The 27124-nt window shown below is 44.8% G+C and overlaps 1 protein-coding gene across 1 annotated transcript; it reads left to right on the plus strand.

The window, feature by feature from the left end:
- Positions 1 to 27124, plus strand: SFXN2 (sideroflexin 2). The gene is made up of 12 exons (XM_056849500.1): positions 1 to 9; positions 7101 to 7265; positions 7618 to 7788; positions 8729 to 8827; positions 10818 to 10893; positions 11972 to 12057; positions 19328 to 19388; positions 20571 to 20637; positions 22171 to 22220; positions 24108 to 24157; positions 24845 to 24892; positions 26920 to 27124. The coding sequence occupies exons 2-12, from the start codon at positions 7105 to 7107 to the stop codon at positions 27017 to 27019; spliced, it is 969 nt and encodes a 322-aa protein (XP_056705478.1). The 5' UTR covers positions 1 to 9; positions 7101 to 7104; the 3' UTR covers positions 27020 to 27124.

A 27124-nucleotide genomic window follows, 5' to 3' on the forward strand; every position in this document is an offset into this window, starting at 1 on the left:
GAACGACAGGTAGGAGTTGCGTGGGGAAGGGCAGGAGCGCCACGGGGCGTGAGAGCTGCCGGCAGGACCCGTGGCGATGAATGAATGAGTGTCCCGGAAGGCGGGGAAGGAGTGCAGGGCTCGAGGAAAGGGCAGGCTGGTGTGGCTTGTGGCGAAGGGAGGAAGTGCCGCGTTTGCAAGAGGCTGAAGCGAATGGGACGCTGTTGGGAGCCCGCGGCAGGCTCGAAGGCATGCTTGACAATCTGGGGCAGCTCGGGAAAGGAGAGGCGGGATTGGTTCCCAGTTGCTCATTCAGTTTTGTAAGCAGACGGACTCAAGAGCTGAGGTTTACCCGTCTCTGTAGCCCAAGATACGCGTTGGACAACCCTGAATGATGCAACCCTGAGACCAGCTGACTATTCTCTATGACAGGAGGAACAGGGAACCATGAACCCCAGGAGGTTTCGGCCCCATTAGATAGTAAAGCTATTTCCTAAAATTATTATTTCTGAAGTATTTGGAAAGGTGGGGGGAGGGGCTGTTACTTTGCCTCATCAGCTGTAGAGTAGGAAGGAGTTGTAGAGTCAATGGAAGGAAATTAGGCGTAGGGTGTACAAAAAGTCTGCTAAAGTTGGCTTGAGAGCACATTGAGGTCTTGGGTGGAGAGCGGTGAAAGCAGCACAGCTGCATGAAACTGCCTTTTGGGTTAGGCTAAAGGTTCAGTATTGTGTCTTTAAGCAGTGGCGTGCCATATGCTTCAAGGAAACTCCTAAGCAAGGTCTGATAGCAATATGTATCCTCTGTTGTTTGCCCTTGTGTTGTAGTTAAAAGTATACATTTTCTGATCACAGGTGTTCCATATAGCCACTGTGGCAAATGACCATTGACAAAATAGTTCTCTAGCAGTTCATCGGATCTCCCGGGGGTGGGGGGGAGAAGCTATCTAGGCTACAAGGCATAACCACATCTTGTAATTAATTTCATATATTTTTTGTAGAGTGATGTTTATTTACAAATTGTTAAATCAGCCAACTTTGATGTGACTGTGATTGAGCTACTGTGGTGGCATAAGTATTCGGTTATTTGCATTACAGTCCTGTGCGGTTATTTGCATTACAGTCCTGTGCAGAATCACTTCAGTCTAAGCCTGTTGATTTCAATGCATTTAGACTAGAGTAACTGTGCATAGGATTGCACTGCCAAAGAAGGTTAGGTGGGGAATGAGGTGTTGGGGGAGTGGGCCAAGAAGGGGTTAATCGGAGAGTTGGCTCTCAGCCCTGTTGAGATGTTAGAGTGAAGGTATCATATGGGAGAATGCAAGAAAGGGTAGTTGAGAAACAAAGTGACTTAGGCTGCAAACCTAAAAACTTTCTTGGGCATAAGACCCATTGAATAGAATGGGGCTTCTGTGTAGACCTGCTTTGGATTTTTCCTTAAAAGGAACAATGTAAGCAGTGATTGAAATGTGGGATCTTGAGACCAGAGGGTGATGGTGATAAGCTGAAGAAAAGAGGCACCAAACAGGAACTAGGACTTGGGCTTTGGCCGGGCAAGGGAGGAATGATGGCCAGAGAGCAAAAGCAGTACAGAGTTAAGTCAAGTATCTAGGCCTAGGCAGGTGAATTCTGCAAGCTTTCCTTCTGCTATTAGTGGGGTGTAATGACCTGTGGGATCACTGAGGATTAAAAACCAATGGATAGAAGCTAACTTTCACTTAATTATTGGAACCAGCCATCCAAGTTTGGAGTTCTAGGGTTATAAGCCTGTATCATGTCCCTCTCTAGTAATGTTTTCCCTTAAGCTCAACAACACCATCACCTTTAGTTATTCCTAGTTGCAAAGGTTTGCCACATCTGTATTTCAGTTTGATATACATTTTGCAGCTTTTTTGCAATGGTAGGGCTAGAACTGGGCATAATACATTACATGTGGCTGAATTATAGCTTTACACAGGGTTGTTATGGCCTCCGCTGGTATTGTTATTGCTGTTTGATTTTCAGTGTCTTTCCTAATATTTCCTAACATGGGGTTGAATCTGAGCTATATTAGCAGAAGGCACAGTTTCAGGTGAAACCTTCCTGTATTCTGTTTTTGAAATGCTAGGTATATGAAAAGCTAGATTTTCTTGTCTAAATGTGCATGGAATTCATCTTTCGTGCAGCTTTGGAAAATACTTTTGGGGTTCTTCCCAATATGTTTGGGATTTTAATTTCCTGAATAATTTGGTCTTGTTACCACACCATTCACCTCTGTTTCCAAATCATTTTTTAATTTTTTTTAAAAGGGCCCTTTTTATTTTAAGAGCATGTTTAATAGCACTGATCCCAGTACAGATGCTTGGGAGTTCCTTATGTTTATTTCCTTTCATTCTGAAAACTCTTTGTTTCTTCTGTTTTTAAAATCCAGTTATCAGTCCATAAAAGGACCTGTCATTCTGGAATTGCCAAGTTTTCCAACGGGCCCAGACTAAGTATACAGTGCCTGACAGATCACCCTTCTACAAATTTGCTGACTTTCTCTGAATTCTTAAAGGTTGGTACAGTAAAACAATCCTCTGAAAAAGGATGCTAATTCTTTCTCACTGAGGTATGAGAGACGGGTTGTGAGAAACTACCAAGTCAAGGATATTAAACTAGCTAGCGTGAGGAAAGAAGGTGAGATTTTTTCAGCTGAGAATGGAATGTTAGCCTAAGTAGCATATTCTACAGTTCCCTGATGATGCATACGCAAACCATGTAGGGGGTCTCAGCGTGAATTAACATTAATTCACCCACTGCACCAGTTGTCTCTTGGGTTTAGTTCTATGGTTGGTGCAGCCCTTCTTTTCTTGGTACTACACTGGCACTGAGGTAAACCTAGAGAACTGTAAGGCATTGAAATACTAGTTGTATTGATAATACATCTCTACATACTAGTAACTTCAGGGATTCTGAGAAGAAAAGGAGATACAGTTTATATCAGTGTGGTGTAGTGGTTAGAGTGCTAGACAAGTGTCTGGGAGACCCAGGTTTGCATCCCTGCCCTCCCACAGAAGCTTTCTGGGTGACCTTGAACCAGTCACTTTCTCTCAGCCTAACCTATATCACATGATTATTGTGGGGATAAAATGGAGGCCAATGCTGTAAGTCACTTCAGGTCCCCATTGGGGAGAGAAGCAGGGTATAAATTATCTAACTAATAATTGTCTACTGAAGAACACAACATTAGCAGTCCGTTATTCTAGAGCAATATTCTCTTCCTCTCCAGTTGGGCTAGTTTTGGAGCCTTTAGACCACTGGTTCCCAACCAGGGGTCCGTGGACCCCCAGGGGTCCGCGATAACTATTAAGGTCCGCGAAACAAAGTTATAAACCCATAATAAATTAATATTTTCAATTAAAAGTTCTCTATTATAAAAATATATATTCAAATATTATTCTAAGTTTAATGTTTAACTAACAGTTATGATTAAAGTTTATTTTCAAATTCTCTGAATTTTTATTTTGAACCTTGGGGTCCCTGCACAGAACAAAAAAGTCCTAGTGGTCCCTGGTCAGAAAAAGGTTGGGAACCACTGCTTTAGACAAATGTTTGTGTACATATAAAATGCCAAGAGCCCTAGCAGAATACTCCACTCTGTGTTAACCACTGTCCCGTTCTGTCAGTAAATGTTAGAAACATTTGGTAAGGGGTTGCAGACTTGGATCAGAGGATATTAATGGAGCCATATGGGAGAATGGGCACAGTGTTACCTATCTCTTAGATTCTTATCCTATTGTTCCTCTGAGGAACTCTTTGTAGTATGTAGGGTTCTTTGGTTCCCCATTTCTGCATGGGTTATCTGCTCTTTCAATACTTTTAAGAAGGTGTTTTTCCTGCTTTCCCAAAGTATCATGGTACATTTGTGCACCTCCTAGGGTTCCCCCAGCTTTTCTCCAATCTTTCTCAAACCTGCTTTCCACCAAAGTTTTGAGAAATATCATAATGAAGCCTGGACAGCTGCTGTGTATGTGGGAAAATTTGGATGTTCTCATCCACGTGACAGCCATTTTCCCTAACCCTGACCTTTATTTTGAAAAAGAAAAGTTGGCCCTAGAATACTGTTTTGTTGATATAACATTATACCAGTATGGAGACCAGGTTCTCCGAATCCCCAGCTTTCATTTTTAAAGAGAAATCTTTATCTCCTTCTGCTGCAGAGATATAAGTGGAAAGATGTAATGGAAGAGGACAGAGACTTACTTTGAATTCCCAGCTTTTTCTTTCTTTCTTTTTTTTTTAAAGAACCTGGTACACATACTGATATAACCATATTCTAGGGTGAATTTAAGAAAATAAGTTGCATAAGCCCCAGTGGCCATTGGGAGTGGAGTAGTTGCAGCTGGGGAGCTGGGGCAGTGAAATTGTGGGGAAACCTGTCATGTGAAGCTCTGTTGCTGCCTCACTATCAGCAGCTGCACCAGCAACAGGGAACTCACACAAGCCTGTCTCTGTGCAGAACTCACCAGTGTGTCATCACAACAACCCTGTCAGGTATGCTGCACTGGAAACAGAGGGGCTGAGTGGGGAACTGGACCTTCTCGTTAGCTGAATTGCCCAGTTAAGGATCTTAAGAGCGAGGTGGGGATATTAGCTTTATTAACTGGCAATCGGAATAACTCTCAGGATCATGACTGATGTCTACTGGAGTGCATTTATCTGTGACTTGAAATAAAGGTGCAGAGGCAATAGTTCCCTTAAATTTGCTTTACTTAAGATTATGAGTATTCAGTGATAATATCATACACGTTTCACACAAGATCTAGAAATAAAGGAGGTAGGTAGAGCACAGGAGCTCTTGAAGATGGGATTATACTCACCTGCCACATAGTGTGGGTCCTTCAAACTCGAGCGTTGAAGGTATAGTAAAGCAGGAAAATGGATTCCCTTCTGCCTCTTTCGTTAGTGGCTGGGGCTTCCGTGCATAGTCCTATCCTTGTCAATTTCAGCTCTGTTAGGCAGTTCATGTCTGGGACTGCCTTTCTGACGCATAGTCAGGCGAGGGCACAGACCGATCATGGGGCAACAGTCCAAAACTGAGGGCTGCACGTTACATTCTAGGGTTCTTTGAGTCTTACCATTCCTAGTCTTACAATGCTAGTGCATGTGTAGATCTTGCCTCAAAGGGATTTCTGCAAAGGATGAGGTAGGTTGTAACTTTTGCTGCAATTGGGGTAGAAATGCAGACCAACTAAAATGTTGCCTGGAAGAGAGAGTTGTGGTGTGGTTTGGGCATTGTTGAAAGGCAGTTCCCTGCCCTTTCCTGCTGAGTTGCACTTCCCGGTTCTAGTTTTGCATTATAAGCTTTAAAAACATTTGCCTTGTCACATCCTCACAGCCAATTGTTCTGGTTTATCTACAGCTTTTCCACTTACATTCCTAGCCAAAGTCCCTTCTACTGTACTTGGACACTGGAGTGTATCCCAAGGGGTCTTGGACAAGATTTCCCATTAGGCAGCAGCCCTGTACATTAGAGGATGCTGTCCATTTACAGAAGAAGTTGAATATTTATTCAGAGGTCACAGTCTATGCCTGGTTGCATGCTCATAATTCTGTTTACCTTACCCAGGCCTTTAGAGGTCTAATTATTCTGTAACCACAAAGGTAAAATATACCCTTGCTGAGCAAGTTAACGAGACTTAAGTGGCCCAGTAAATATTGTGCCCTCTCTTACTATTAATGAGGATGATTAACATTGCATAACTTTCACTTTTTACGCGCATGATTCGCTTACAATATCCACACCATAGTCTGGCATTGCCTGAATAAGCCTGAAGGAACTTTTAGCTCACTCATGTGGACCCCCCACCTTCCTCTCATGCATGGTGAGACAATTAGTTGCTTCTCGGTTTTGCTGACCAGCAAATTGTTTTGTGCTTGCCCTGCAAACCATGATTGCGAATTGGGGGGTGGGGAGGGAACATGGTTTGTAATACAAGCACAAAGCATAGTTTTCCATTTTGGATGTAACAGTAAGCTATGGCTTGCAGAAAACCAGTAAGTGTCTTACCAACTTGCCATGCACAATGAAAGGATGGATTGTGTGACTGAACCCAAAGCTCCTTTCAGCTGTGTTCACGTAGCATCAAGCTACAATTTGTCATTATGCCTGAACCAAGCCACTGGCTTCCTAGCTTTGCTTTGATGCTTTCACTCAGAATCTTACATTCTGATGTGTCTTGGATCTTTCTAACTGAGATTGCACCTTCAGATTTTTGTAAAGCATTGAAATAAACTTGGATTCCTTTCAGCGTTCTTGACCTTACTGTTGCTTTATTATTAACCTGCCGGCCGTTCCCAAGACCTAGTGCTTTTTACCCTGTCTTCTCTGCCCCTTCCCTGCATTCCCTGGAACCAATAGATGCTCAGTGATGCTTTAGTGATGCTTGCCAAGGGCATTGGCCGGTGGAAAATGATTTCTGTAAAGTGCCAGCTGTTGATGGTGAGTCCTAATGCTACACTAATACTAAGCAGGGCTGCTGTTGAAGTTAACAGAGTGTTTGAGTTGCATTTCTTTGGAATGCGATAACAATTACCTTGGCCCAGACAGCACTGTGGATTCCCTCCATCCTGAGCATATAATACAGGGAACAGCAGAGCAATAAATGCTGTCCATTGAGTTAGTAATGTTTTTCAATTTGAGATCCAGTTCATGCCCAATTTCATAGTGTACACAAGCTAGCAAAACATCTTTACCTAATGGGATTTATACAGAATCCCCAGCTTGCTTGACTACTTGCTTATTATTGCCCTGTTTGCTCAGACTGCCTCCCATTCTAGGATCAAGAATAGGCCTTGGATCTAAGCCTGTATCTTGTATGAGCTCCTACTTATCCCTTGCATTTTCCTTGAGATCCAGCCTTGCGCTTTCTACAACCCCTGTTCAGCCAGCTAAGACAAAAATAATGTTCCCTGTAGCAGGTGGGGCAGGGTGGTGAGCAGAAAGACCGATGGATCAGCAGGGCGAGGGTTAAGTACATGAATCTTTTCTGTGTGCCTTCTACCCATTTTCAGGCAAGCACCCAGAAACCATAATCCTTTGCTTATTGCAACCATGATCCTTTGCTTATTGCCATGCTGACCTGTAAATTGTCCTTTCTGCAGTAAAATGACAGCCAGTCTGACCATGTTCAACATCGACGCTCCTCGCTGGGACCAGAACACCTTCATGGGGCGCCTGAAGCACTTTTTCAACATCACAGATCCAAGGACACTGGCGGTATCCGAGCATGAGCTGGACAGAGCAAAGGCATTGGTGGACAGCTGCAGGTAGCCAGTGGTAACACAAGCATTTGGGGGTTTGTATTATTGGATTGTAGCCTTGAACCAGTGTTAAAAATACTTGTGATATGCCATTCTGGAGAGAAGGGAAATCTTCACACAGTTTCTCTATCTTGCTGTAGTTGTTTGAAAAGATATTGGGTGTCATGGAATCTTAGATCGGGGACATTAAAATGCAAAGGAGCAGAATAATGCAGGGATTCTCAGTGTTCTATAAAGGATTTGGGTACTGTTAAGATTCTTTGGTCTGTAAATGTGTTTGCTCCTAGGGACAGCGACTCCCAGTTCTCCAGTGTGTAACTTGTGAGGACTTCTTCCTCTGGTTATTTCCTGCTTGTAGGGCAGGCACGGTGCCCCCGGGAACCAACCAGGAGCAGCTGTTCTACGCCAAGAAGCTTTACGACTCTGCTTTCCATCCTGACTCAGGGGAGAAGATGAATTTGATAGGGAGGATGTCATTTCAAGTTCCTGGAGGGATGGCTATCACTGGCTTCATGCTTCAGTTTTACAGGTGTGAACAGGTGGTTTTGTTGGGCTTCTGAATGTCCCCCCCCCCCCCACTTCCTTCTCCCTTAGTTGTCTCAGAGAGGTTGCTTTGCTGGCCTGACAGCCAGAGTTCTGTAAATCGTAGTTCAAGTTTATTCCTCTTAAGGTGTCTCGTTTATGTGAACCTAATTTTTACGTTGTCCATTATTTCTCCTGAAGTACAGTGTTTCTGGTTTTGTGCTGTTTGTTCCTTCTCTGGGGTTTCTTGCAATAGTGGTTAACGGCCACTGAAAACCTCTGTGGAGCTTTTTCTGCATTGACAGTAATAGTATCTATATGTTGCTTATGCTTTACAAAGAAGAATTCAACCCCAAGGTAACTTGAATTCTGAAAGCCTCTGGCCATTTATGCAGGGCTGTTTCCCTCACAGTCACCCTCGCCGACTGCTTTGGGGCTTCCTTTTGATTATGTATGCCTTTGCCGACCGTCTGTTATTCTTCCAAATGGCCAGGTTCCTAAGAGAGGTGGAAAGTGGAGACAGGTGTCTAGGTAGTTTTCATTTTGCATCCAGAAGTTCTTTTGGTATCATCAGGGTAGGCAGACAACTCTGAATATTTGATTAAACAATCTGTGCCTATTGTTCAAATGAACAATGAGTGATAAGTTCAGGGAAATAGATAACAGCCTTTTTTCTTACCGGCCGGAATGTGGCGGATGAAAAGAAAATCTAGATAATTATCCGGTTTATTCAAAATAAAGATTGATATTTGATTATGGCATGTGATTGGTTGTTAATATAGATCTAGTACAATGGAGGTTATTTAAGAGAAGACAATCAATGTCTGATAAGGATGAACTTCCTGAGGCAGAAAGAAGGGTGTTCTCTCTTTGGCTATTTCAATATATGCATATATCTGTTCTGGTTTCTAGGTACTTTGTTTCTTAACCCCTTTCTTTCCCTGTAGGACAGTCCCAGCTGTTGTTTTCTGGCAGTGGGTGAATCAGTCCTTCAATGCCATTGTGAACTACACCAACCGGAACGCTGCTAGCCCTATCTCTGTCAAGTGAGTTACCCGTGCAAGGTTATCTGATGGCATTCTCTTTCTGTTGGTTTCCCAGAGTGCTGCTTACTTGGCCTGACTTTAGCTGGACTTTAGCATGTGTTCTATGACTTTGGGGGGAGAAAACACTTAAAATCATAGAGTTGGAAGGGACCACCAAGGTCATCTAGTCCAACTCCTTGCACAATGCAGGAAATTCACAACTACCTCCCCCACACACACCCAGTGACCCCTACTCCATGCCCAGAAGATGGCCAAGATGGAAATTCCTCTGGCAGACTAGGTAACACAAGGAGGGGGTTTGCAAGGTCTTGTGGTGGGCATCTTGTTTCTCCTCCTCCATTATTTCCTTTTTCCCTTCCCTGAAAGCCCCCCCCAAGCCTCTCCCTTTTTTACTGCTTTCTTTTCCCCTTCCCACCCACCAGTCAACCTACTTTTATCAGCACCTCCGTCTTCAGCTCTATTTATTATTTATTTACTTTGTTTATTTGGTATATACCCTGCCTTTCTCCGCAACGGCGATCCAACGCTTACATAATTCTTTTCTCTTCCATTTATCCTCACAACAACCATTCTGTGAGAAGATTAGGCTGAAAGAGAGAGCGAGTGGCCCAGTGTCACCCTGTGTGCTTCCATGGCAGAGTGGGGGTTCAAACTGGGGTTTCCCAAATCCAAGTCTGAAACTCAAACCTCTACAGCATACTGGCTTTTCTGGGGCGACTGCTGTTGAACAGTAGCAAGCAGCCAGTCATGGGTGATTTATGCAAGTTGTGTGGTATTGCACTGCCCGGCCTGGTGGGTACTACCAGGCTTGGCCCCGATGAGTCCTCCCTCAAAGGCCAACATAATCCTAGAAAGGGCCTTGCCCCCCTCCTGCCTTTTACTGACAGAAACCAGAACTTGAAAGCTAGCAGATTGTTGTGGTTGCCTAGCATTGGGCATTTGTTTCTTAAAGCTACAGGTGCTGTTTCTTTTTTTCTTTTCTTTTTGGAGGGAGTTAACTCCTACAATGTAGTATTTTTTTTTAAGAGTTTAGATTTTTGTGCTAAACCGGGACATTTTTTAGGTTTGTGGAAAGATCTGTCTTGTCTGTTCATGGCTCCAGTTTCTGGATTTAAGTATCAACAGATTTGGCCATGTTGAGATTTATATATATTAATGGGGAAATGCCATGTATCCATATGTTGTTCTAGGTGGTTGCGTAGCCCTTCATAAGCTGTTTTCTGTAAGTAGAGCATATTAGCATGTCAGAGACAGAATCCAGAGGGATGCAGTCCCTGCTGACTTACTGCTGAATCAACACGGTTGCCTTACCCACCACTTTTAAGGCTCTAGAGTTATAAGATGTAGTTTGAATTGTGGGTGATGAGAATTCCTCATAGGTGTTTGGGAAAACTGCACCACTTCTAGTGTAGTGGGTTCATTAATGAAGAGGGTTCATTTCGAAGGTGCCACTTCCAAGAGTTAAAGTTATTAGAAATAGGGTGGCATGGAAGCCTAGTAGAAAGTATTTCCTATATAATCCTATAAATATCTTTCCTTATGGGGTCCCTGTATCAGTTTCCCACCGTTTATTCACCCTTATGGCTTTTACTCCAGAGCCTCAAAGTGGTAGGATGGGTTCTGCTGCTCAGTTGAAGTGGGAATGTGGCCACTCATGGATGAATGATTTTCAGTCCTTACAATGAAACTGTATTGTATACAGGTTTCTACCCACTTGGATCATAGCGGTGGTAACCAAAAGTTGGTTATTTTTCTGAATATAACTGTCTAACAACACTATATCTAGGGATTCCAGGCAGAGGCTACTGACCCACAAGATCTGTTTGTTCAGAAAAAAAAATGTCTCAGCCTATAATAGTAAGCAAGTGGATGCGTTTGCCACAGAAATTGCAGGCCCATTGATGCACATCATCTGAACTGACGTTGCTTATTGATGAACTGCTGAATTACTGTCTGTTAATAAGTATTCACCCCATCTGAATGACTCCAGGAAAATTGGAGTGGCTTATGTCACTGCTACCAGCACCGCCTTGGCAACCGCCGTGGGACTCAACCTTTACACCAAGGTACTGTAAAAAAATGTGTGTTTTATCCACAAGGGGGCAGCAGGACTGAGGACAAAGCAGGCAATTGAGCATCTCTTTCTCCCTTAGATTTTAGAAGGTTGAATGTCTGCTTCATCTAACAAGCCAGTACTGGGACCCTGAGAATAAGAAGGGTACTTGAAATATCCTCGGTCCTTGTAAGCTGCCTGCATTTTCTGGCATCTGGTGTTGCACAGCTTTAAGCAACTAAAGAGATGCTTCACCTCCCATAGATGATGAATTTTCTTTTGGAAAGTGGGGAGGAGAAATCTTGCACTTTGGAATATCCATTCATATCACACAAGATTATAGGAATATGAGACAGTAGAATAATTTCGTATAAGGGGAAATCATCCAAAAGCAACAGTAAGGTAATGATGGATTTAAAATGTTGCTTTGGTAGCACCTGTCCATTTTAAAAGGCATCCTGTTAAAAAGAACATCTGCCTGAAATGTTCAAGAGTTACTATTAGAGTTTTGCATAGCCTAACTCTGACATTTTGTGGTTGGCTCCACCTCTTGCAGCAGCCATTTTGTGGTTTTGCCCACCACCCTGTGTCAGAATTCTGAAGGTGCCCACAGGCTCAGAAAGGTTGGGGACCCCTAGATTATGCCTTGAGAAGAATTCTAGTGAACTTGAAAAACTTGCTTGCTAATATTATGGTGTTTTATTTAATTCTGGCAAAGGTCCTGCTCTACTGTTGCTTTAGATTTTTTTTTTCTAATGCATAACATGATTGTTGGGAGGTATCCAACCATCCGTTGAATTTCGTGAAGCAGGACTTTCCCACTTCTACTTCCTGGCTGCAGCCCATAAACCCCTGAAATTTTGTTCCTGTAGGGAAGTCAGTGAACTCTCGGAAACAATATAGAGGTGCAAAGTGGGAGCCTATAGTGGGAGGGGGCAATTAGCAGGAATCACTGTCCCTCTTCCAGAAACAAATCACTCTGCTGGAAGGAACTACATGGTTGGATAATGTCCTCCCTTGGCCGTCCCCATTCTAAATCTTGCAGGCCTATTCTGATTCTACTCCTAACTTCATTATCTTTTTCCATACAGAGAGCCCCGACTCTTGTGGCACGCTGGGTACCCTTTGCAGCGGTGGCGGCTGCCAACTGTGTGAATATCCCTTTGATGAGGCAGCAGTAAGTCTCCCGGCTTTAGAGTTGAGGGGCCTTTAAAGAGGGAGGGTTAAAATGTAAGATAGTGATGAGCTGCTTCACCTGTCTTGCAGGCCTTCCATTCAGTGTGGGGGAGTCAGCCTCAGCTAGCAGTGAAAGCATTGGGTTTGGGGACCAGGTCGCTTGTGTTCTTCTCCTGTACCTAATAATAACCCACTTGCTTAGTCTCACATAGCTGTTTCCCAGAGTTACTGCTGATATCAGAACACTGATAGGATAAAAGCACACCATTCTGTTCCTCTCAGGAGGAAACAGTTCACATGACCCCTACTTGTTATGGCTTGCACTGTGCTTCCTGGTTTGCTTCTTGTGGGTTTAGTTCAAACACAAGTCTGTGATCATGAAAGAGTGACAAGTTTTTATGCAAATGGTCTGGACAGAAGTCTTCCCTCGCCCCTCTTACACTATGACCCACCTGTTTCTATGCTCACACACTTAAAAGTAGCAAAATGTCTAGTTGATTAGAATAATAGGGTCATCTAGTCCAACCCCCTGCACAATGCAGGAAATTCCAAACTGCCTCCCCCCACACCCACCCAGTGACCCATACTGCATGCCCAGAAGATGGCCAAGGTGCCCTCCCTCTCATGATCTGCCTAAGGTCATAGCATTGCTGACATATGGCCATCTAGCCATCAGCATTTCACATTTTGAACTTGCACTGACAGCTGGATCCCAGGCATTTCTTAGATTCTGCTAAGAGACGTTTAACCACCCCGGGGCTGGTGACCCCAGCACTGACCCTGGCCCAGCCTCTGGGGGCATTGCCGCAGGCTGTCATGGTGGCTCAAGCCCCAGGGGTCATCACCGGCGTGACCCCAGCTCGCCCATCCATGAAATGCTGACTTGCCACTGCTTTGGTTCTGCTGTTGACATACCCCAGACTCTCATTCCCTTTCCTCCCAAGCAGCCTTTCCTGCTCACCCCTTCTTGCCAACAGCACATAGCTAGTTCTGTCTTCCAGGCCCTCTGAGTGGTTTCTCTCCCCCGCACACACACACACACGCACACAGAACTAGGGTTGCCAGGTCTCTCTTCGCCACCGGTGGGAGGTTTTGCGGGTGGAGCCTGAGGAGGGCGGGGTTTGGAGAGGGGAGGGACTTCAATGCCATAGAGTCAAATTGCCAAAGTGGCCATTTTCTCCAGGGGAACTGATCTCTATTGGCTGGAGATCAGTTGTAATAGCGGGAGATCTCCAGCCACCACCTGGAGCTTGGCAACCCTACACAGAACCCATTTTCTTTTGGGCTCATCTTCCTGTTCCTGCTTTTGGGGCCGCTACTTCCTCTTCTTCCCCTTCCTCTCCTCTCTTAGTCCCTTTTGTTCCCCTGATAGCTAGCCCTGCTTTTCAACCTCCCTGTTTCTGCCCTCTCTGCTTGCCCCCCACCATCTATCCCTTGGCTTCATCTCCTCTTTCCCGACTGACCTTTGGCTATTCTTATGGGAGCTGTATTGTTAACATTCTACTGCTGTTATCTTGTATAGTTGTGCAGTTACAAGGTTCATAAATGTTTTCATGACCTCCCAGTAGCCAATGATGAGAGACTTGCAGGCAACTGGCAACAGCCAGTTTTCATAAAGTATCATAATCTGGAAGAAAATGACTAGGTCAATAGAGTGACAAGGACGTCAGTGATTCTACCAATGTAGAATTAAGTTCTGCTGGGCTGAATTCTCATTACCCTTTTTATTACAGACAATGATGCAGTGACGACAGCCTAGTCATACAAAGTGTAACTCAAATGACAATTTTTTTTCTATGACTGCCCTTTTTATCATGTACCAGCAAGAACTGTTAACAGGAGAGATGTTCACTTGTGATGAACTTAATTGCCACATGTGTGGGTTATCTGCAGTCACCTTTAAATGAGAGGGTTAAACAAGGTAACTGAGAAGTGAGGACCTTCAACAAAATGTTGCTGTGTGTTTAATGTTGGGAAATTCCTGGAGATTTGGGGGTGGAGCCTTGGGAGGGAAGCAACCTCAGCATGGTATAATGCCTTAGACCCTTCAAAGCAGCCATTTTCTTCAAGGGAACTGATCTCTGTAGTCTGGAGATCATTTGTAATTCTGGGTGATCTCCAGCCCTCATCTGGAGATTGGCAATTCTAATTCCTCTGGAGGCAATGCCTATTTTGGAGGATGGAGTCTATGGCATTTTACTTTTCTGAAGTCCCTCCCCTCCTCAAACCCCACCCTCCCCAGGTCTGCCCCTCAAATCTCCAGGAATTTCCCAACCTGGAGTTGGCAACCCTATCTCCTTCTAACCCAACAGCAGTCTACCTTTATCTGCCCCTCTGCCTTAAGCTTTCTGTCTCCTCCCTCCTCAAGCCTCTACTTTGAAAACTACAGCCTTTCTCCACAGTGGGGACCAAAGAGCTTACATTAATCTCCTCTCTTCCTTTTTATACGCACAACAACCCTGTGAGGTAGGTTAGGCTGAAAGTATGCGACTTGTCCAAAATCACCCAGTGAGCTTCCTCAGCAAGATGGGGATTTGAACGTGAGTCTCCCAGACCCGTGGCGCAGAGTGGTAAAGCTGCAGTACTGTAGTCCAAACTCTGCTCACGACCTGAGTTTGATCCCGACGGAAGTCGGCTTTCATAGGGTGGCTGCTGTTGAACAGTAGCAAGCAGCCACACCTAGTTGAGTCATGCAAGTCAGGTGGTATCAAGTAACCCAGTGGTTGCTTCCGGGCTTAGGGTTGCCAGCCTCCAGGTGGTACCTGGAGATCCCCCAGAATTACAACTGAACTCCAGACGATAGAGATCTGTCTCCCTGGAGAAAATGGTTGCTTTGGAGGGTGGACTCTATGGCATTATACCCTGCTGAGGCCTCTTCCCTCGCCCAACCCTGCCCTCCTCAAACTTCACCACAAAGTCTCCATGACTTTCCCAGTCTGGAGCTGGCAACCCTAAGCAAGCAAGGCCACAGTGAGTCCTCTTCCAAATTCCAAAATGGGTCTGCAAAGGGCTCTGCCCCTTCCTGCTGTCTTTTACTGACAGAAACTGCAGCCTGGAATACTGTGGTATCCTAGCAACAGCCACTGAGGGAATCCTTGCTTAAAGCTATAGGCCCTCCTTTTATCATTTTGGATTTTTAAACCCCCAATGTTTTTTGTTTTGTTTTTTAGATTTTGCATTTTTCTGCAAACTTGGGACCCTTTTCAGATTTGTAGAAACCTGTTCACGGCTCCAGTCACCAGATTTAAATATCCAAAGATTTGGCTGACTTCGCTATTAGAATAAAAGGTTATCAGATGCATAAGAATGTAATGAAAGGCAACTGAAGTGGACAGGAATATGGTGGACAGGAAACCAGTGTTCCAGCCTCCTTTCCAGAATTACTGGCTTTGTAGGATATTTGTCAAGGGTAGGCCCATATAGAGTATGTTGCAGCAGTCAGCCTGGAGATTACAAATGCGCACAGTTGAGCATTTTGGTGCATAAGTATCTCTTCAGATAGGGCTTTTTACAAAATGACTGCCAATTCCTGCACATAGAAATACGCTCTCTTCCTAACTTCTTTGGATGACTTGCTTTTTGGCCACAGCAGCTGACTTCAGAGCAGCTTCCTTCCTTCCTCTAGAACATCAATCAAACACTCTTCTTTCCAGTCCCCCATCCCCTTGCCTCTCCTGAAATTAAGTGGCCAATGCCATGGTAGTTCTACAGCTGTTGCTAGTGGAAGAACACATGAAGCTGTCTTGGGCTGTCAAGGCCAGTGTTGTTTACTCTGCTGGGCCCTCCAGGCCCTCAGGTAGTGGTCTTTTGCACCATCTACTGCCTGATACTTTCTTTTTTTTAAAAACTGGAGGGACTCAAGATTGAACCTGACCCCCTTCTGCAATCAAGGCGAGATGCTTTACCAGTGAGCTGCAGCCTGATCCCTGCCACTAAAAACAACCCGAAGCCAAAGCAGGTCTGCCCTAAGGCAGGTGTACAGACAGAGATAACATTTCCCGTTAAAAGCTCCACTGAGTGTCACCAAACAAAGTTTCTGCTAAGTTAAGATTGGCTCCCTTCTAATTGCTGTTGAAATATGCCAGCTGCCTGGACTCACTGTACTAAAGTGGGCATTCTGCAGATAGTATCATAGAGTTGGAAGGGACTGGGACCACCAGGGTCATCAAGTCCAGCCCCCTGCACAATGCAGGAAATTCTGAACTACCCCCCCCCCAACACCCCCAACACCAGAAAATGGCCAATATGCCCTCCCTCTCATCATCTGCCTAAGGTCACAGAATCAGCATTGCTGACAGATGGCCATCTAACCTCTTCTTAAAAACCTCCATAGAAGGAGAGCTGACCACCTCCCGAGGAAGCCTGTTCCACTGAGGAACCGCTCTAACTGTTAGAAAATTCTTCCTAATGTCTAGACGGAAACTCTTTTGATTTAATTTCAACCCGTTGGTTCTGGTCCTACCTCCTGGGGCAACAGAAAACAGCCCTTCAAGTACTTGATGATGGTTATCATATCCCCTCTCAGCCTTCTCCTGTTCAGGCTAAACATACCCAGCTCCTTCAACCTTTCCTCATAGGTCTTGGTCTCCAGACCCCTCACCATCTTTGTTGCCCTTCTCTGGACGTGTTCCAGCTTGTCTGCATCTTTCTTAAATTGTGGTGCCCAAAACTGAACATAGTACTCTAGGTGAGGTCTAACCAGAGCGGAGTAAGGCGATACCATCACTTCGCGTGATCTGGACACAGTCCCCTTGCCTTACTTTCCTGCTCAAGCCTGTTTTGCATGGTTGGTTTCACTGCTCCTATAAAAGCCTTGTTCATGTTGCCACTGATGAGTAGTCAGCAAAGGTGTTAACACCCCCACCCCATGCACAGATGGCACTTGGTATTTGGTGCCAAAATGACTCCCTTGGGGAGAGGGAGCATTGTTCACAATGTTCAGCCTGCCACGCGCAAAAGAGAGTTGCGAGGACTGGAACCTGTATGGGCAAGACCTACCACCAGCGCATCTTAGGCTGATCTGTCAAGCAGTGCTGTTCTGCTGTACTCACCCCAGTGTCCCTTCTTTACCTTTTAAGCAGCTCAGGTGGGTGTGTGGGGGGTGGCCATTTGTCTCATTTTATCAGATTGCTTTAGATGGCCCAGGGAGTAGTTCCACTTGCAAAATACTGGTTTCTAGAAACAAAGATTTGAGCTTGATTTATTTATAACCTAACTGTGGTACTACTTGCAGAGAAAAATAGATTTTATCATTGAAAGTTTTAAGTACGCCTCCCTTCAATCAGTATCCCTCTGACACATCACCTTCCTTTCGGCCTGCCTACTAGTTGGCTGCAAGATGTTGCTTTTGGCTTACTATAATCAATTCTGTCTTTAGTCCAAGTATCCCAGGGATAACCCATCATGTTATTTCAGAAGTAACAGGAACGTTGTAGGAATTAGCATAGATGGGAGGGGGGTTAATTTTGGCAGTAACAACCTTTCCCTTCTGTTCCCCTTGGTCACAGATGTCTTCCATCTTCCCCTTCTAACATAATCTCTGCTCAGTTGAAGCCACTAGGGGGCAGCAGTGTATTGTCACATTGGTTTCACACTCGGAAACCCCTTCTCGGCAATGTAATGTTTGGTAGTGGAGCATTGTGGTCCCCAAGGGATTCCCAGGATTGAAATGGCCCCTAGTCAAGTGATTCTGTGGGATATTGTGACTACTTTAATTATTATATAATTGTATATTATTATATATTTGATCTTTTTAGCTTCTCGTTGGGTACCCATGGTTGGGTGGAGAAGGTAAAATGATAGTCTATTTTACCAGGTTGATACTTGCATGCACATTCTGTATGAGAGACTAATACTGCCGAGAGTAGAACAATTTACAGGTATTCCACCTAGAGAGCGCTCTAGTTTGAAGTGTATTAAACCCCACACGCATGCCTGGGCTTGTATAAAGATATCTATATATGGTGATACATTTGTATATTTGTGTGTGCATTGTATGGGTTTTTATTTGACCACTGATGAAGGCCTGTTGGCCGAAATGCATATGGTGTGTGGTTTAAGTCTATCAACCCTAAGAGTTGCCATTGTGCCTTGTTTTATCATTTTTAATGTTTTTAACCCTGATATAAGCGCCTTAAAATAAAAATATTTCTCTATATCATTTTACCTTCTCCACCCAACCTTGGGTACCCAGCTTTTGGTTTTTTAGGTTGTTTCTTCCTCTTCTTTTTGTTTTTGTTTTCCTTTTTAGCTTCTCCTCAAAACTTCAGCATGGATTATAAGCAAAACAAATACCAAGTGCATCAATAAATAATATAAATACTACAATTTCTTATAGAAATAGCAGGAAAAGGTCAGGCTGGGCAAGAAGACTATTAAAAGGGCGCCTGTAAATAAAGGTTTCATGCTACCGTTCTTATGCCCAAGTAGACAGATGCAATGTCAAACCGACCCTAAGCCTGAATGTGCACAGAGTGAGCCTGTAGTGTCATGTTCTCGCATGCATTTTGCCCCTTCTTTTTCCCCCATCCACTTTCACAGAGAGAGTGTTGAAGGGATCCTGGCTTCCTGTGATAGACCTACTCTGGCACCCAAGGGAACTAGAGTTAGTTATGTTCCCATAAACTGGGCTTCTTAGACCAGGAGTACTTCATCACATGAAAGGAGGGAGGGGAGAAATGAGCTACATGCATGATGTGAGCATGGCCCTAGTGGGTTGTTGCACATTCAGAGTTAACATCAGCTTCACATAGCATCTGAAAATGAACTTAACATGGGAGGTTACAATTCATTCACTGGTGGAAAAATAGGGCCTTGAATTAGTAAAACCATGCAGTGTGGTTGGGAGAAGAGTGGCAGAGGTGTTATTCTAGCAACAGTGCCACAACTTGACCTAACGTCATTCCCACCCCCTAATGTGCTTTGTAATTTCATGCAATATGCAGAACAGAGGATCACAGAGATTGACCATACATGAAGCTTATAGGCACATACATCTATATGTAGAACATGAGAGGTTGTTTCCTACTGTAGCAATAAGTGACCATGGACCTGTGTGGTCTCTGACTAACTTTCTCTTTTTGGGACTCTGTTCTTAAGGGACTTTTCCCTGGAGAATATGGGGCTGGAGGCTATATGTCCCAGCTTTGGACAGAATTTTCCTTATGCATGGTGTAGAAAAACGAAAGTAGTCTAAGACGCTGAGCATGGGGAAAGGAGGGCCCAGCAGATTAGTCCTAATATCTAAAGTCATGTGTCTGTCTCTGTATTAGGGAACTCCTTAATGGGATCACAGTGACTGATGAGAACGACAATCATCTGGGTGAGTCCAGGGTAAGTGTCATCATCTCAAGAAAGCTCATTTAGTATAATTGTTACTCTCTTCTAGCGAGCAAAGCTTTTAAGAATATTTGGAACTTGTCTTGCCAGCACTGCTGGTAGCCACAGGAATCCACCAACTTTGATCTGCTGATGCACCCGTTAGTGGTGCTTTAAGAGCTGCTGTTGTGCCTTAGAGACTGATTTTGTCGTCTGTTGCCTTTAAAAGCTTGATCTACTTCATTAGACGTACAAAATGAACCACTATGGAAGAAGATGTGTCTATATCCATCTCACCTTCTGTATAGCTCTTACAATTTATGTTCTTGAGGAAAGGATGACTACTTCTGTCAACCTCAGAATATCAGGACCGTTTTCCATGTGGAAATGAGGGGTGGGTATGCACATGGTTCCATTGTGACCAGGAAAGCTACTCAAGTCAATTTTGAGGATTCTTATTTCTGATCTGCCTTTCATCTCTGATACCACGGCTGCTTCCACATGACAATTCTCCATGTCACTCTTGGGGCTGCTGTGAATGTGGAGGCATTAGGTGTTCCCTGCAAGTCCTTGTGGGTCCCCCACTTGTGTATGTATGCGTGCTTGTACACACACGTGCGTATACACACACACACAGAATTTCCCCTTCTTGTTAGTAGTCTGTGCTCTCCAGTAGCCCTGCATTTCCTTCACTTGGCTATGTCCTGGCTCAGTATTAAGTAGCTCCAAAAACCCTTTTGCTGGTGCATATTATTTTCTACAAGCATGTGCTGCTTACTCCATTTTTAACTAGACATCTGCATGATCATTCGGTGAGTTGCCATTCCATATTTTTGCTCCTGCCAATGAGAAAGAGCGTAGTGTTTGTTTTTAATTAACACATGGAGTATTTCATGCAGTGTTTCTTTCCTCCTGAGTGGGGGAATTACTTTATTTTGAGTTTGTTTGTTTTGATTGATTTATATCCCTCCCTCAATCCCCGGCCCAGGCTGGGCTCAGGGTTGTTGGGTTTGGGTGGGGCTCCTACCAAGGATTGTTCAGTGGGATGGTTCACTGTTTCTGCATAGTGGGCCTGTTCACTGATTGGTCCTCAATTAAAAATAATCAGCCTTTCACTTTAAGTAAGCAATCTTGTGTGTCTTAATTTGGAGAGCCAGCATGAGGCTGCTATTTCTTTCTTCCTTTCTTCCTTCTCAGAGAGCTGCAATCAAGGGGATAACTCAGGTGGTGATTTCCCGCATCACTATGGCTGCTCCTGGCATGAGTAAGCATCCAACATTTCCCCCTGATTGTACTGCTGGCTGGTAAACTGCGCTGGGGTGGGGGCCCCTTGTGGCTTGCTAACAAAGCTCCCTGGAGCTGATGGGAAGGAATGAAGAGGATGGCAGGCTTGTGGTTGGCTGCTCTTGAGAGCCAGCATGGTGTAGTGGTTAAGAGCGGTGGTTTGGAGCAGTGGACTCTGATCTGGAGAACGGGGTGTATTCCCCACTCCTCCACATGAGCGGTGGAGGCTAATCTGGTGAACTGGATTTGTTTCTCCACTCCTACACACGAAGCCAGCTGGGTGACCTTGGGGTAGTTACAGCTCTGTTAGAGTTCTCTCAGCCCCACCTATCTCACAGGGTGTCTGTTGTGGGGAGGAGAGGGGAAGGTGATTTGTAAGCCGGTTTGATTCTTCCTTAAGTGGTAGAGAAAGTCAGCATATAAAAGCCAACTCTTCTCCTTCTTCTCCTCTGCATGAGCCTTCTCTAGCCTAAGGAAAGATCCTCTACTGGGTTGGGTACAGGATACAGAACTGCCTTTGCTGTTATCACAAAACAACATCTGCCCCCTTAGAGGAAACTCATCCATTATGCTGAGAGAACGTTAACAGAGATAGGTGGGGGTGTAAAAAATGCCAGTGGCACCTGAAAGAGCTACACTTTTATTGTGGCTTGCCAGTATGGCTAGTCCTCCAGGACTTGTACTTCAGTATATGGTCACTGTGTGGTTGTTTGTGAAGCATTATTGTAGGCACTCAAGGGTCATCTGAGTTGTTGCCACACTAATAAGTTCTTACATGTTTCTTGGTAAGCTGTTGCTCTCCAGGTTTCTTCTGTATATTGCAAGCTTGCTGCCCTCACTTTCTTTGAGACTTGATGGAGAAGGCACTCTAAGGAGAGAAGGCCTCTCCCTGCTGCATGTTGCACAGCAAGCCTCAGAGAGGACATGACATGTTTATCTTGGAAAGAAGGTGATTAAAGGGAGACATGATAGATGTCTATAAAATTATGCATGGTATGGAGAGAGTGGACAAGGAGAAGCTTTCCTCCCTCATAATACTAGAATGCGGGGTCATCTGCTGAAGCTGGAGGGTGGGAGGTTCAAAACAGATAAAAGGAAGTATTTCTTCACACAATGCATAGACAAATTGTGGAGCTTCCTGCCCCAGGATGTGGTGATGGCTGCCAACTTGGAAGGCTTTAAGAGGGGAGTGGACATGTTCATGAAGGTAAGGACTATCCCTGGCTGGTAATCAAAATGGATACTGGTCATGATGCATACTTGTTCTCTCTAGTATCTGAGGAGCATGCCTGTTATATTAGGTGCTATGAAACACAGGCAGGATGGTGCTGCTGCAGTTGTCTTGTTTGAGGGCTTCCTAGAGGCACCTGGTTGGCCACTGTGTGAACAGACTGCTGGACTTGATGGACCTTGATCTGATCCAGCATGGCCTTTCTTATGTCCTTCTGGGGAACAGGACTCTCACTTGCTGAGATGGCTACTAATGCCATTCTCTTGCTCTCCCCCCTTCCAGTTTTGTTGCCTATCATCATGGAAAAACTAGAAAAGTACCCCTTCATGAAAGTAAGTAGCTCAATAAATATCTGTCTTTCCTTCTTGGTGGGTGGTTGTTTATATGCCTCCTGAGAGATTCAGAATTATTATTTTTCACCTTTCTTCTCAGGCAATGGCTGACAATGGGGGCTGTTTCCATAGGGGTGGGGGTGGGAAAAGCTGTCCCTACTGTGGAAGCAGCAATGAACAGGGTGGGAGGCACATGGGGATTCTGGGAACAACTGTGTTGCTATGGAAAGAGGAATGTAAATAGATATAGATATAGAGTTAGCTTGAATAGAAGGAAAACTCTACAACATCTGGGGAATGGAACTTTGTGGAGTTGTCTCATTTTTAATCAGAGACGGAGACATTCTAGAGAACCTTGAATTAGTAGAGTGGGCTAGGTAGGCTTCGTTGACTTTCAGAGACAGTCTAAATACCTGTAGTTTCCTACAAATCTTTCAATGTTACCCTATGCAGTTACTGCAGTTAAAATCCATTGAAGTAACTCTGCATAGGATTGCACTGTTTGAGAGCTTGTCTATCACCCTGTTCTCTTGATATGTTAGCCGAATTGCTCCTTTATATGGGGAAATTAGCTGAGCAATCGGTAACTATGTATATTTTTAGCGGTATCGCACTCAACTATACCAGAATCCGTTTAATGAGACGTTTGAATAAAGACAAAGACTAGGAGTTCCAAATTAAACAGTGTTTATGTTTTCAAGCATTCAAATGGTGCAACACAAGCATACAAAGAGACTAGTAATTTAAAGAGAGGAGTACAGAGACATTTGCCAATGTGGCAGGATATCGTTGATCAAATATTTACCGTATCTAGACGAGGTGTTGTACAATCTCACGTAGGCTATAAACAGATTGAAAAGGAAGACCGAGATGGGGGCAGGGGTTCCCGTAGACTTGACCAGCGAGGCGGGAGGGAGCGTGGTAAGGCTCGCGAAACCAAACCAACAGAGTAACGGCAAAGGTGCCAGGAAAGACCTAAGGTGACTTGAATGGGCATGGGGCATCCCAGTTATACTGTTTTTCTGGGGGCGGGAAGAGGGGTTTTACCCCTCCTTACCCCTCCCAGGTTCCCAGGTGACAAAAGGTGACAAAAGGATTAAGCTGTGTCTACCGGGGCAGGGTAGTGAGAATTTGGAAATCTATTCTAATGCCAATGGCTTTCACAACCCATGATGGTCTGGAATCTCTCTGCTGATGTGATTTGCATTCAGGAACAATGGGAGCGATCAATGCAAACGTCCAGGGATCGCTGCAGCTGGACAGGGGGGGATGACTCATCTTGATATCAGGATTACTGCTAACGACCCATTGAGCAACGGAGGAAGTTGGGAGGGGGAGCAGCTCGCATTGACTACGTGGCTGTCAGCTCTCTGTGAAATGGCTGCTGCTGGAACAGAGATTTACAGGAACATGGCTCCTCTCAGGTTCACAAGAGACGGCCCTTTGCATCTGGTTCTTAGCGGTTGGTTGCCCGGGCTGGTGAGAGCGGCTGTGTCAGCTTTCAAATGAACCACGCCGCGACCGCCCAGTAGAGTTTGGGGCAGGCGCGCGGCTGGAAAGTAGTAGTGCGCTTGCATAACGGGTTGCCAGGTCCAGTCCTGGAGATTTAGGCAGGCCCGTATGCTATCAGATATATCCCCCCAGAATTTTTCTGCCGGGCTAGCATTACGGTGGGCTGAGTTCCCAAGTCTAAAGATGACATTAAGAATTTTGGATTACATAACAAGATATGCCATAGATTAACCTGCCTTGTACATTTGGCCGGTGCTCTCACATTCTAGTAGAACATGTCAGAGGTTTTGTTTCTTCCAGTATGTCAGTACCTAATACCTCTAAAGCTTGAAAAGTTTGAGTTTCTTTCTTTCTCACGTGCTGCTTTCTTGGCAGAAAATCCAGGTCCTTCATGCTCCGTTGCAAACAATTCTTGTTGGAGGATTGTAAGTATGATTACTCAATTGCTTTTATAGTTGCTAGCTTTAGGCATAGTCTGTAGATTTTGTCTGAGAGTGTTCTTATGGCAATGCATCTGAAGTTAGTCATATTAACATAGAGGTATGAAGAGGACATCTGCAAAAATGTTCCCTTTTTTACATGTCTATGCAGGCCAGGGTTGAGTAGTGTTTGCACACCACTAATGGTTATGGGTACAGTCCTACCTCCCTTTGAAGCCATCGGCAAACCATTCATCTGTATTAAACTGGCTGTCAGAAGGAGAAAGGAATGGTTAATGGAATCCCCCCTAGCATGCTGGGTACAATTACTATTGTGGCGCATCTAGTGGGGTGGAGGGAAGGTTGTTGGCAGCTAACATGGAAAGGCTTCTGCCAAGGATCTTATCAAGGTGCTGGGGCAAATGGGCTCTTGGTCTGGCTCCACGTAAAGCAACTTCTTAAATACCCACAAGGAGCTTTATAAATTGCACTCACTTGTGAATTGCAACAACTATTGTGTAGCAACTCCCAGAAACAGCGTGGAAGACACCATAGCTAGGATACCGTGTAAGCATCTCAGTAAAAAGCCTTCTGCCTACGTGTTGGGGTTCCCAAGGTCGATAGTAGTGCTGTGTTCACAGTATGGAGCATAGTTGTTGAACTTTGCAACAGCCTGTCTTTAATGTCTTGCAGCCTTGTGTTCATGGTCCCATTTGCCTGTGCGCTCTTTCCGCAAAGGAGGTAACAGCCTTGTTCTTTTCCCTTGTCCACTGTGCTCTTTCCTGCCTTATTCTGTGCACATGTGATAGCTTCTTGATCCCTACTGCCCCTACTGTTGTTAAACAGCTTTAGCCCATTATGATGGGAGGAGGAGCTCATCTTTTCTTTCCAGGGATAGTTTGGGTTTATGCTCAGCAAAAGTATGGCATTCGTCTATGCATGTCTGCCAAGTAGTAAATCCCACGGGCTTTGAGGGATACTCACCTTCTAGTAAACATACCTAGGAATGCAACCTTGGTGATGACAAAGTCTTTTTGCCATTATTAATGTGTTGTGGGAGAAAGAAGCCATCAGGAGTTTTCTGGGCTTTATTTCCTGCCCAGAACTTAGCTGAAAGAGCCATGTCTAGCTTTGTTGTGTGTGATCCTTTGAACTTCTGCCCATTCACACACAAACAGAACAATATATTTCACACATGGAAGCAAACTAGCTGTTTCATCTTTGATTCCATACCTTTTCCACATGGTCACATGATCAAATGATGCTACCTTATACTGAATCAGACCCTTGGTCCATCAAAGTCAGTATTGACTACTCAGACCTGCAGCAGCTCTCCAGAGTTTCAAGCAGAGGTCTTTCACATCACCTACTTGCCTAGTCCCTTTTACTGGAGATGCCAGGGATTGAACCTGGGACCTTCTGCATGCCAAGCAGATGCTCTGCCACTGAGCACTCCCCCTTCCTAAGGAAGCTCACTGACAGTTCTTTATCTTTGTCTGGGATTTATTTTTGTATTGGTCCCGCTGTTTTGTGCTTAACGGTCCCCAAAATGGGACTGGATGCAGGGTATGATCCTCACTGAAATGCACAGAGGCTATAAGCCCAGATTCTCCCCAGGGCAAACTTCACCGGCCTCTAATGCATCAGCGCCCATGCATGCTCTCTAATTTGCCGGCATCTATCAGGTGGCCTTGCTCTTGAGCAGGGGTGGGGAACCTTTTTTCTGCCAAGGGCCATTTCAATATTTATGACATCATTCGCGGACCATACAAAATTATCAGCTTAAAAATTAGCCTGCTGTATTTGGTCAGACATTTAGCCAAGAGGCGTAGCCGGAGACGGCTCGAAGTGTCTGCCAGGTAGCGCAACTCGCTTTTGAGCTCTGCCGTCCCCAGCTGGGCCCAAGAGATTCAGGCAGGGCAGCATCCTTCTGAGCTAGAGATCTGCCAGGACCCATGGAGGGCTAGACCAAATGATTTGGTGGGCCTTATACGGCCCCCGGGCCTAACGTTCCCCACCCCTGCTCTTGAGGGACAGCACACATTGTACTGCTTCACCTTCTGCCTCGATTAATCGCTTCTCACTTTTGTTGCGAGAAGAGAGAGAAAGCTACAGCTTACTCAGGAGCAGCTTCCATGGTTAGTCGCATCCAGCAGCTGCCCACTTCATCTCCATCTCACTCATATTCCTCTGGCAAAGAACAATGCATTGAGTGGTGATGCAGGATGGCAGTGGTGAGCAAGCCACTAGCCCCTCCAATTACTCAGCTTAGAATTAAAGCTAGTGCCACAATTAAATGTGAGTGGCAACTAGATTTATAATATATGAGCTGCACCCCTTCCTCTGGTCTGATGCTCTTGCTTCACACAGAAAGGCACAAGGCAACGGGAAGCTATTTGTTCATTTTACACTAGGCTATTCAAGGGCGAGGTCATGGTGCAGTGGCAAAGCCTCTGCTTCGTCTGCTGAAGGTTCCAAGTTCAATTCCCAGTGTTTCCAGTTAACAGGATTGTGTATTAGGTGAAGTGAAAGACCTTTGCCTGAGACCCTTGAAAGCTGCTGATAGTCCGAGCAGAGTATACCAACACTGAAAGCTGCTGATAGTCAAATCAGAGTATACCAACACTGGTGGACCAATGGTCTGATTCAGTAAAAGGCAGCTTCATGTGTTCAAACCTAATTTGAGGTGTCCTTGCAAAGGTATTGCCTGTCCCCATCGTCATATATACTAAGCACAGTGGTCAAATGTTTGTCTCTTTTTCTTCCAGCTCAATTGCCGTTTCACACCTGGAGCCTGATCTCAGGGAGTCTATTGTGGCCAAACACGGGGACAAAGTGCCATATGTCTATTTTAACAAAGGCTTATGAGTAGAGATTCTGTCTCATGAATGCGCTGGATCTGCTGACCATTTCACCCCAAAATTTTTACCTGATGCCATATGGTCTACGGATGAGCTCAAGATACTTCAGAAA

Source organism: Euleptes europaea, chromosome 5 (genome assembly GCF_029931775.1).
Source record: "Euleptes europaea isolate rEulEur1 chromosome 5, rEulEur1.hap1, whole genome shotgun sequence".
Classification (NCBI taxonomy): Eukaryota; Metazoa; Chordata; class Lepidosauria; order Squamata; family Sphaerodactylidae; genus Euleptes; species Euleptes europaea.

Coding starts and splice junctions, on each gene's coding strand:
- SFXN2 (XM_056849500.1), top strand. CDS start 7,105: ATGACAGCCAGTCTGACCATGTTCAACATCGACGCTCCTCGCTGGGAC. Junction 7,266..7,617: donor GCATTGGTGGACAGCTGCAG/GTAGCCAGTGGT, acceptor TCCTGCTTGTAG/GGCAGGCACGGTGCCCCCGG. Junction 24,893..26,919: donor GCGCTCTTTCCGCAAAGGAG/GTAACAGCCTTG, acceptor TTTTTCTTCCAG/CTCAATTGCCGTTTCACACC.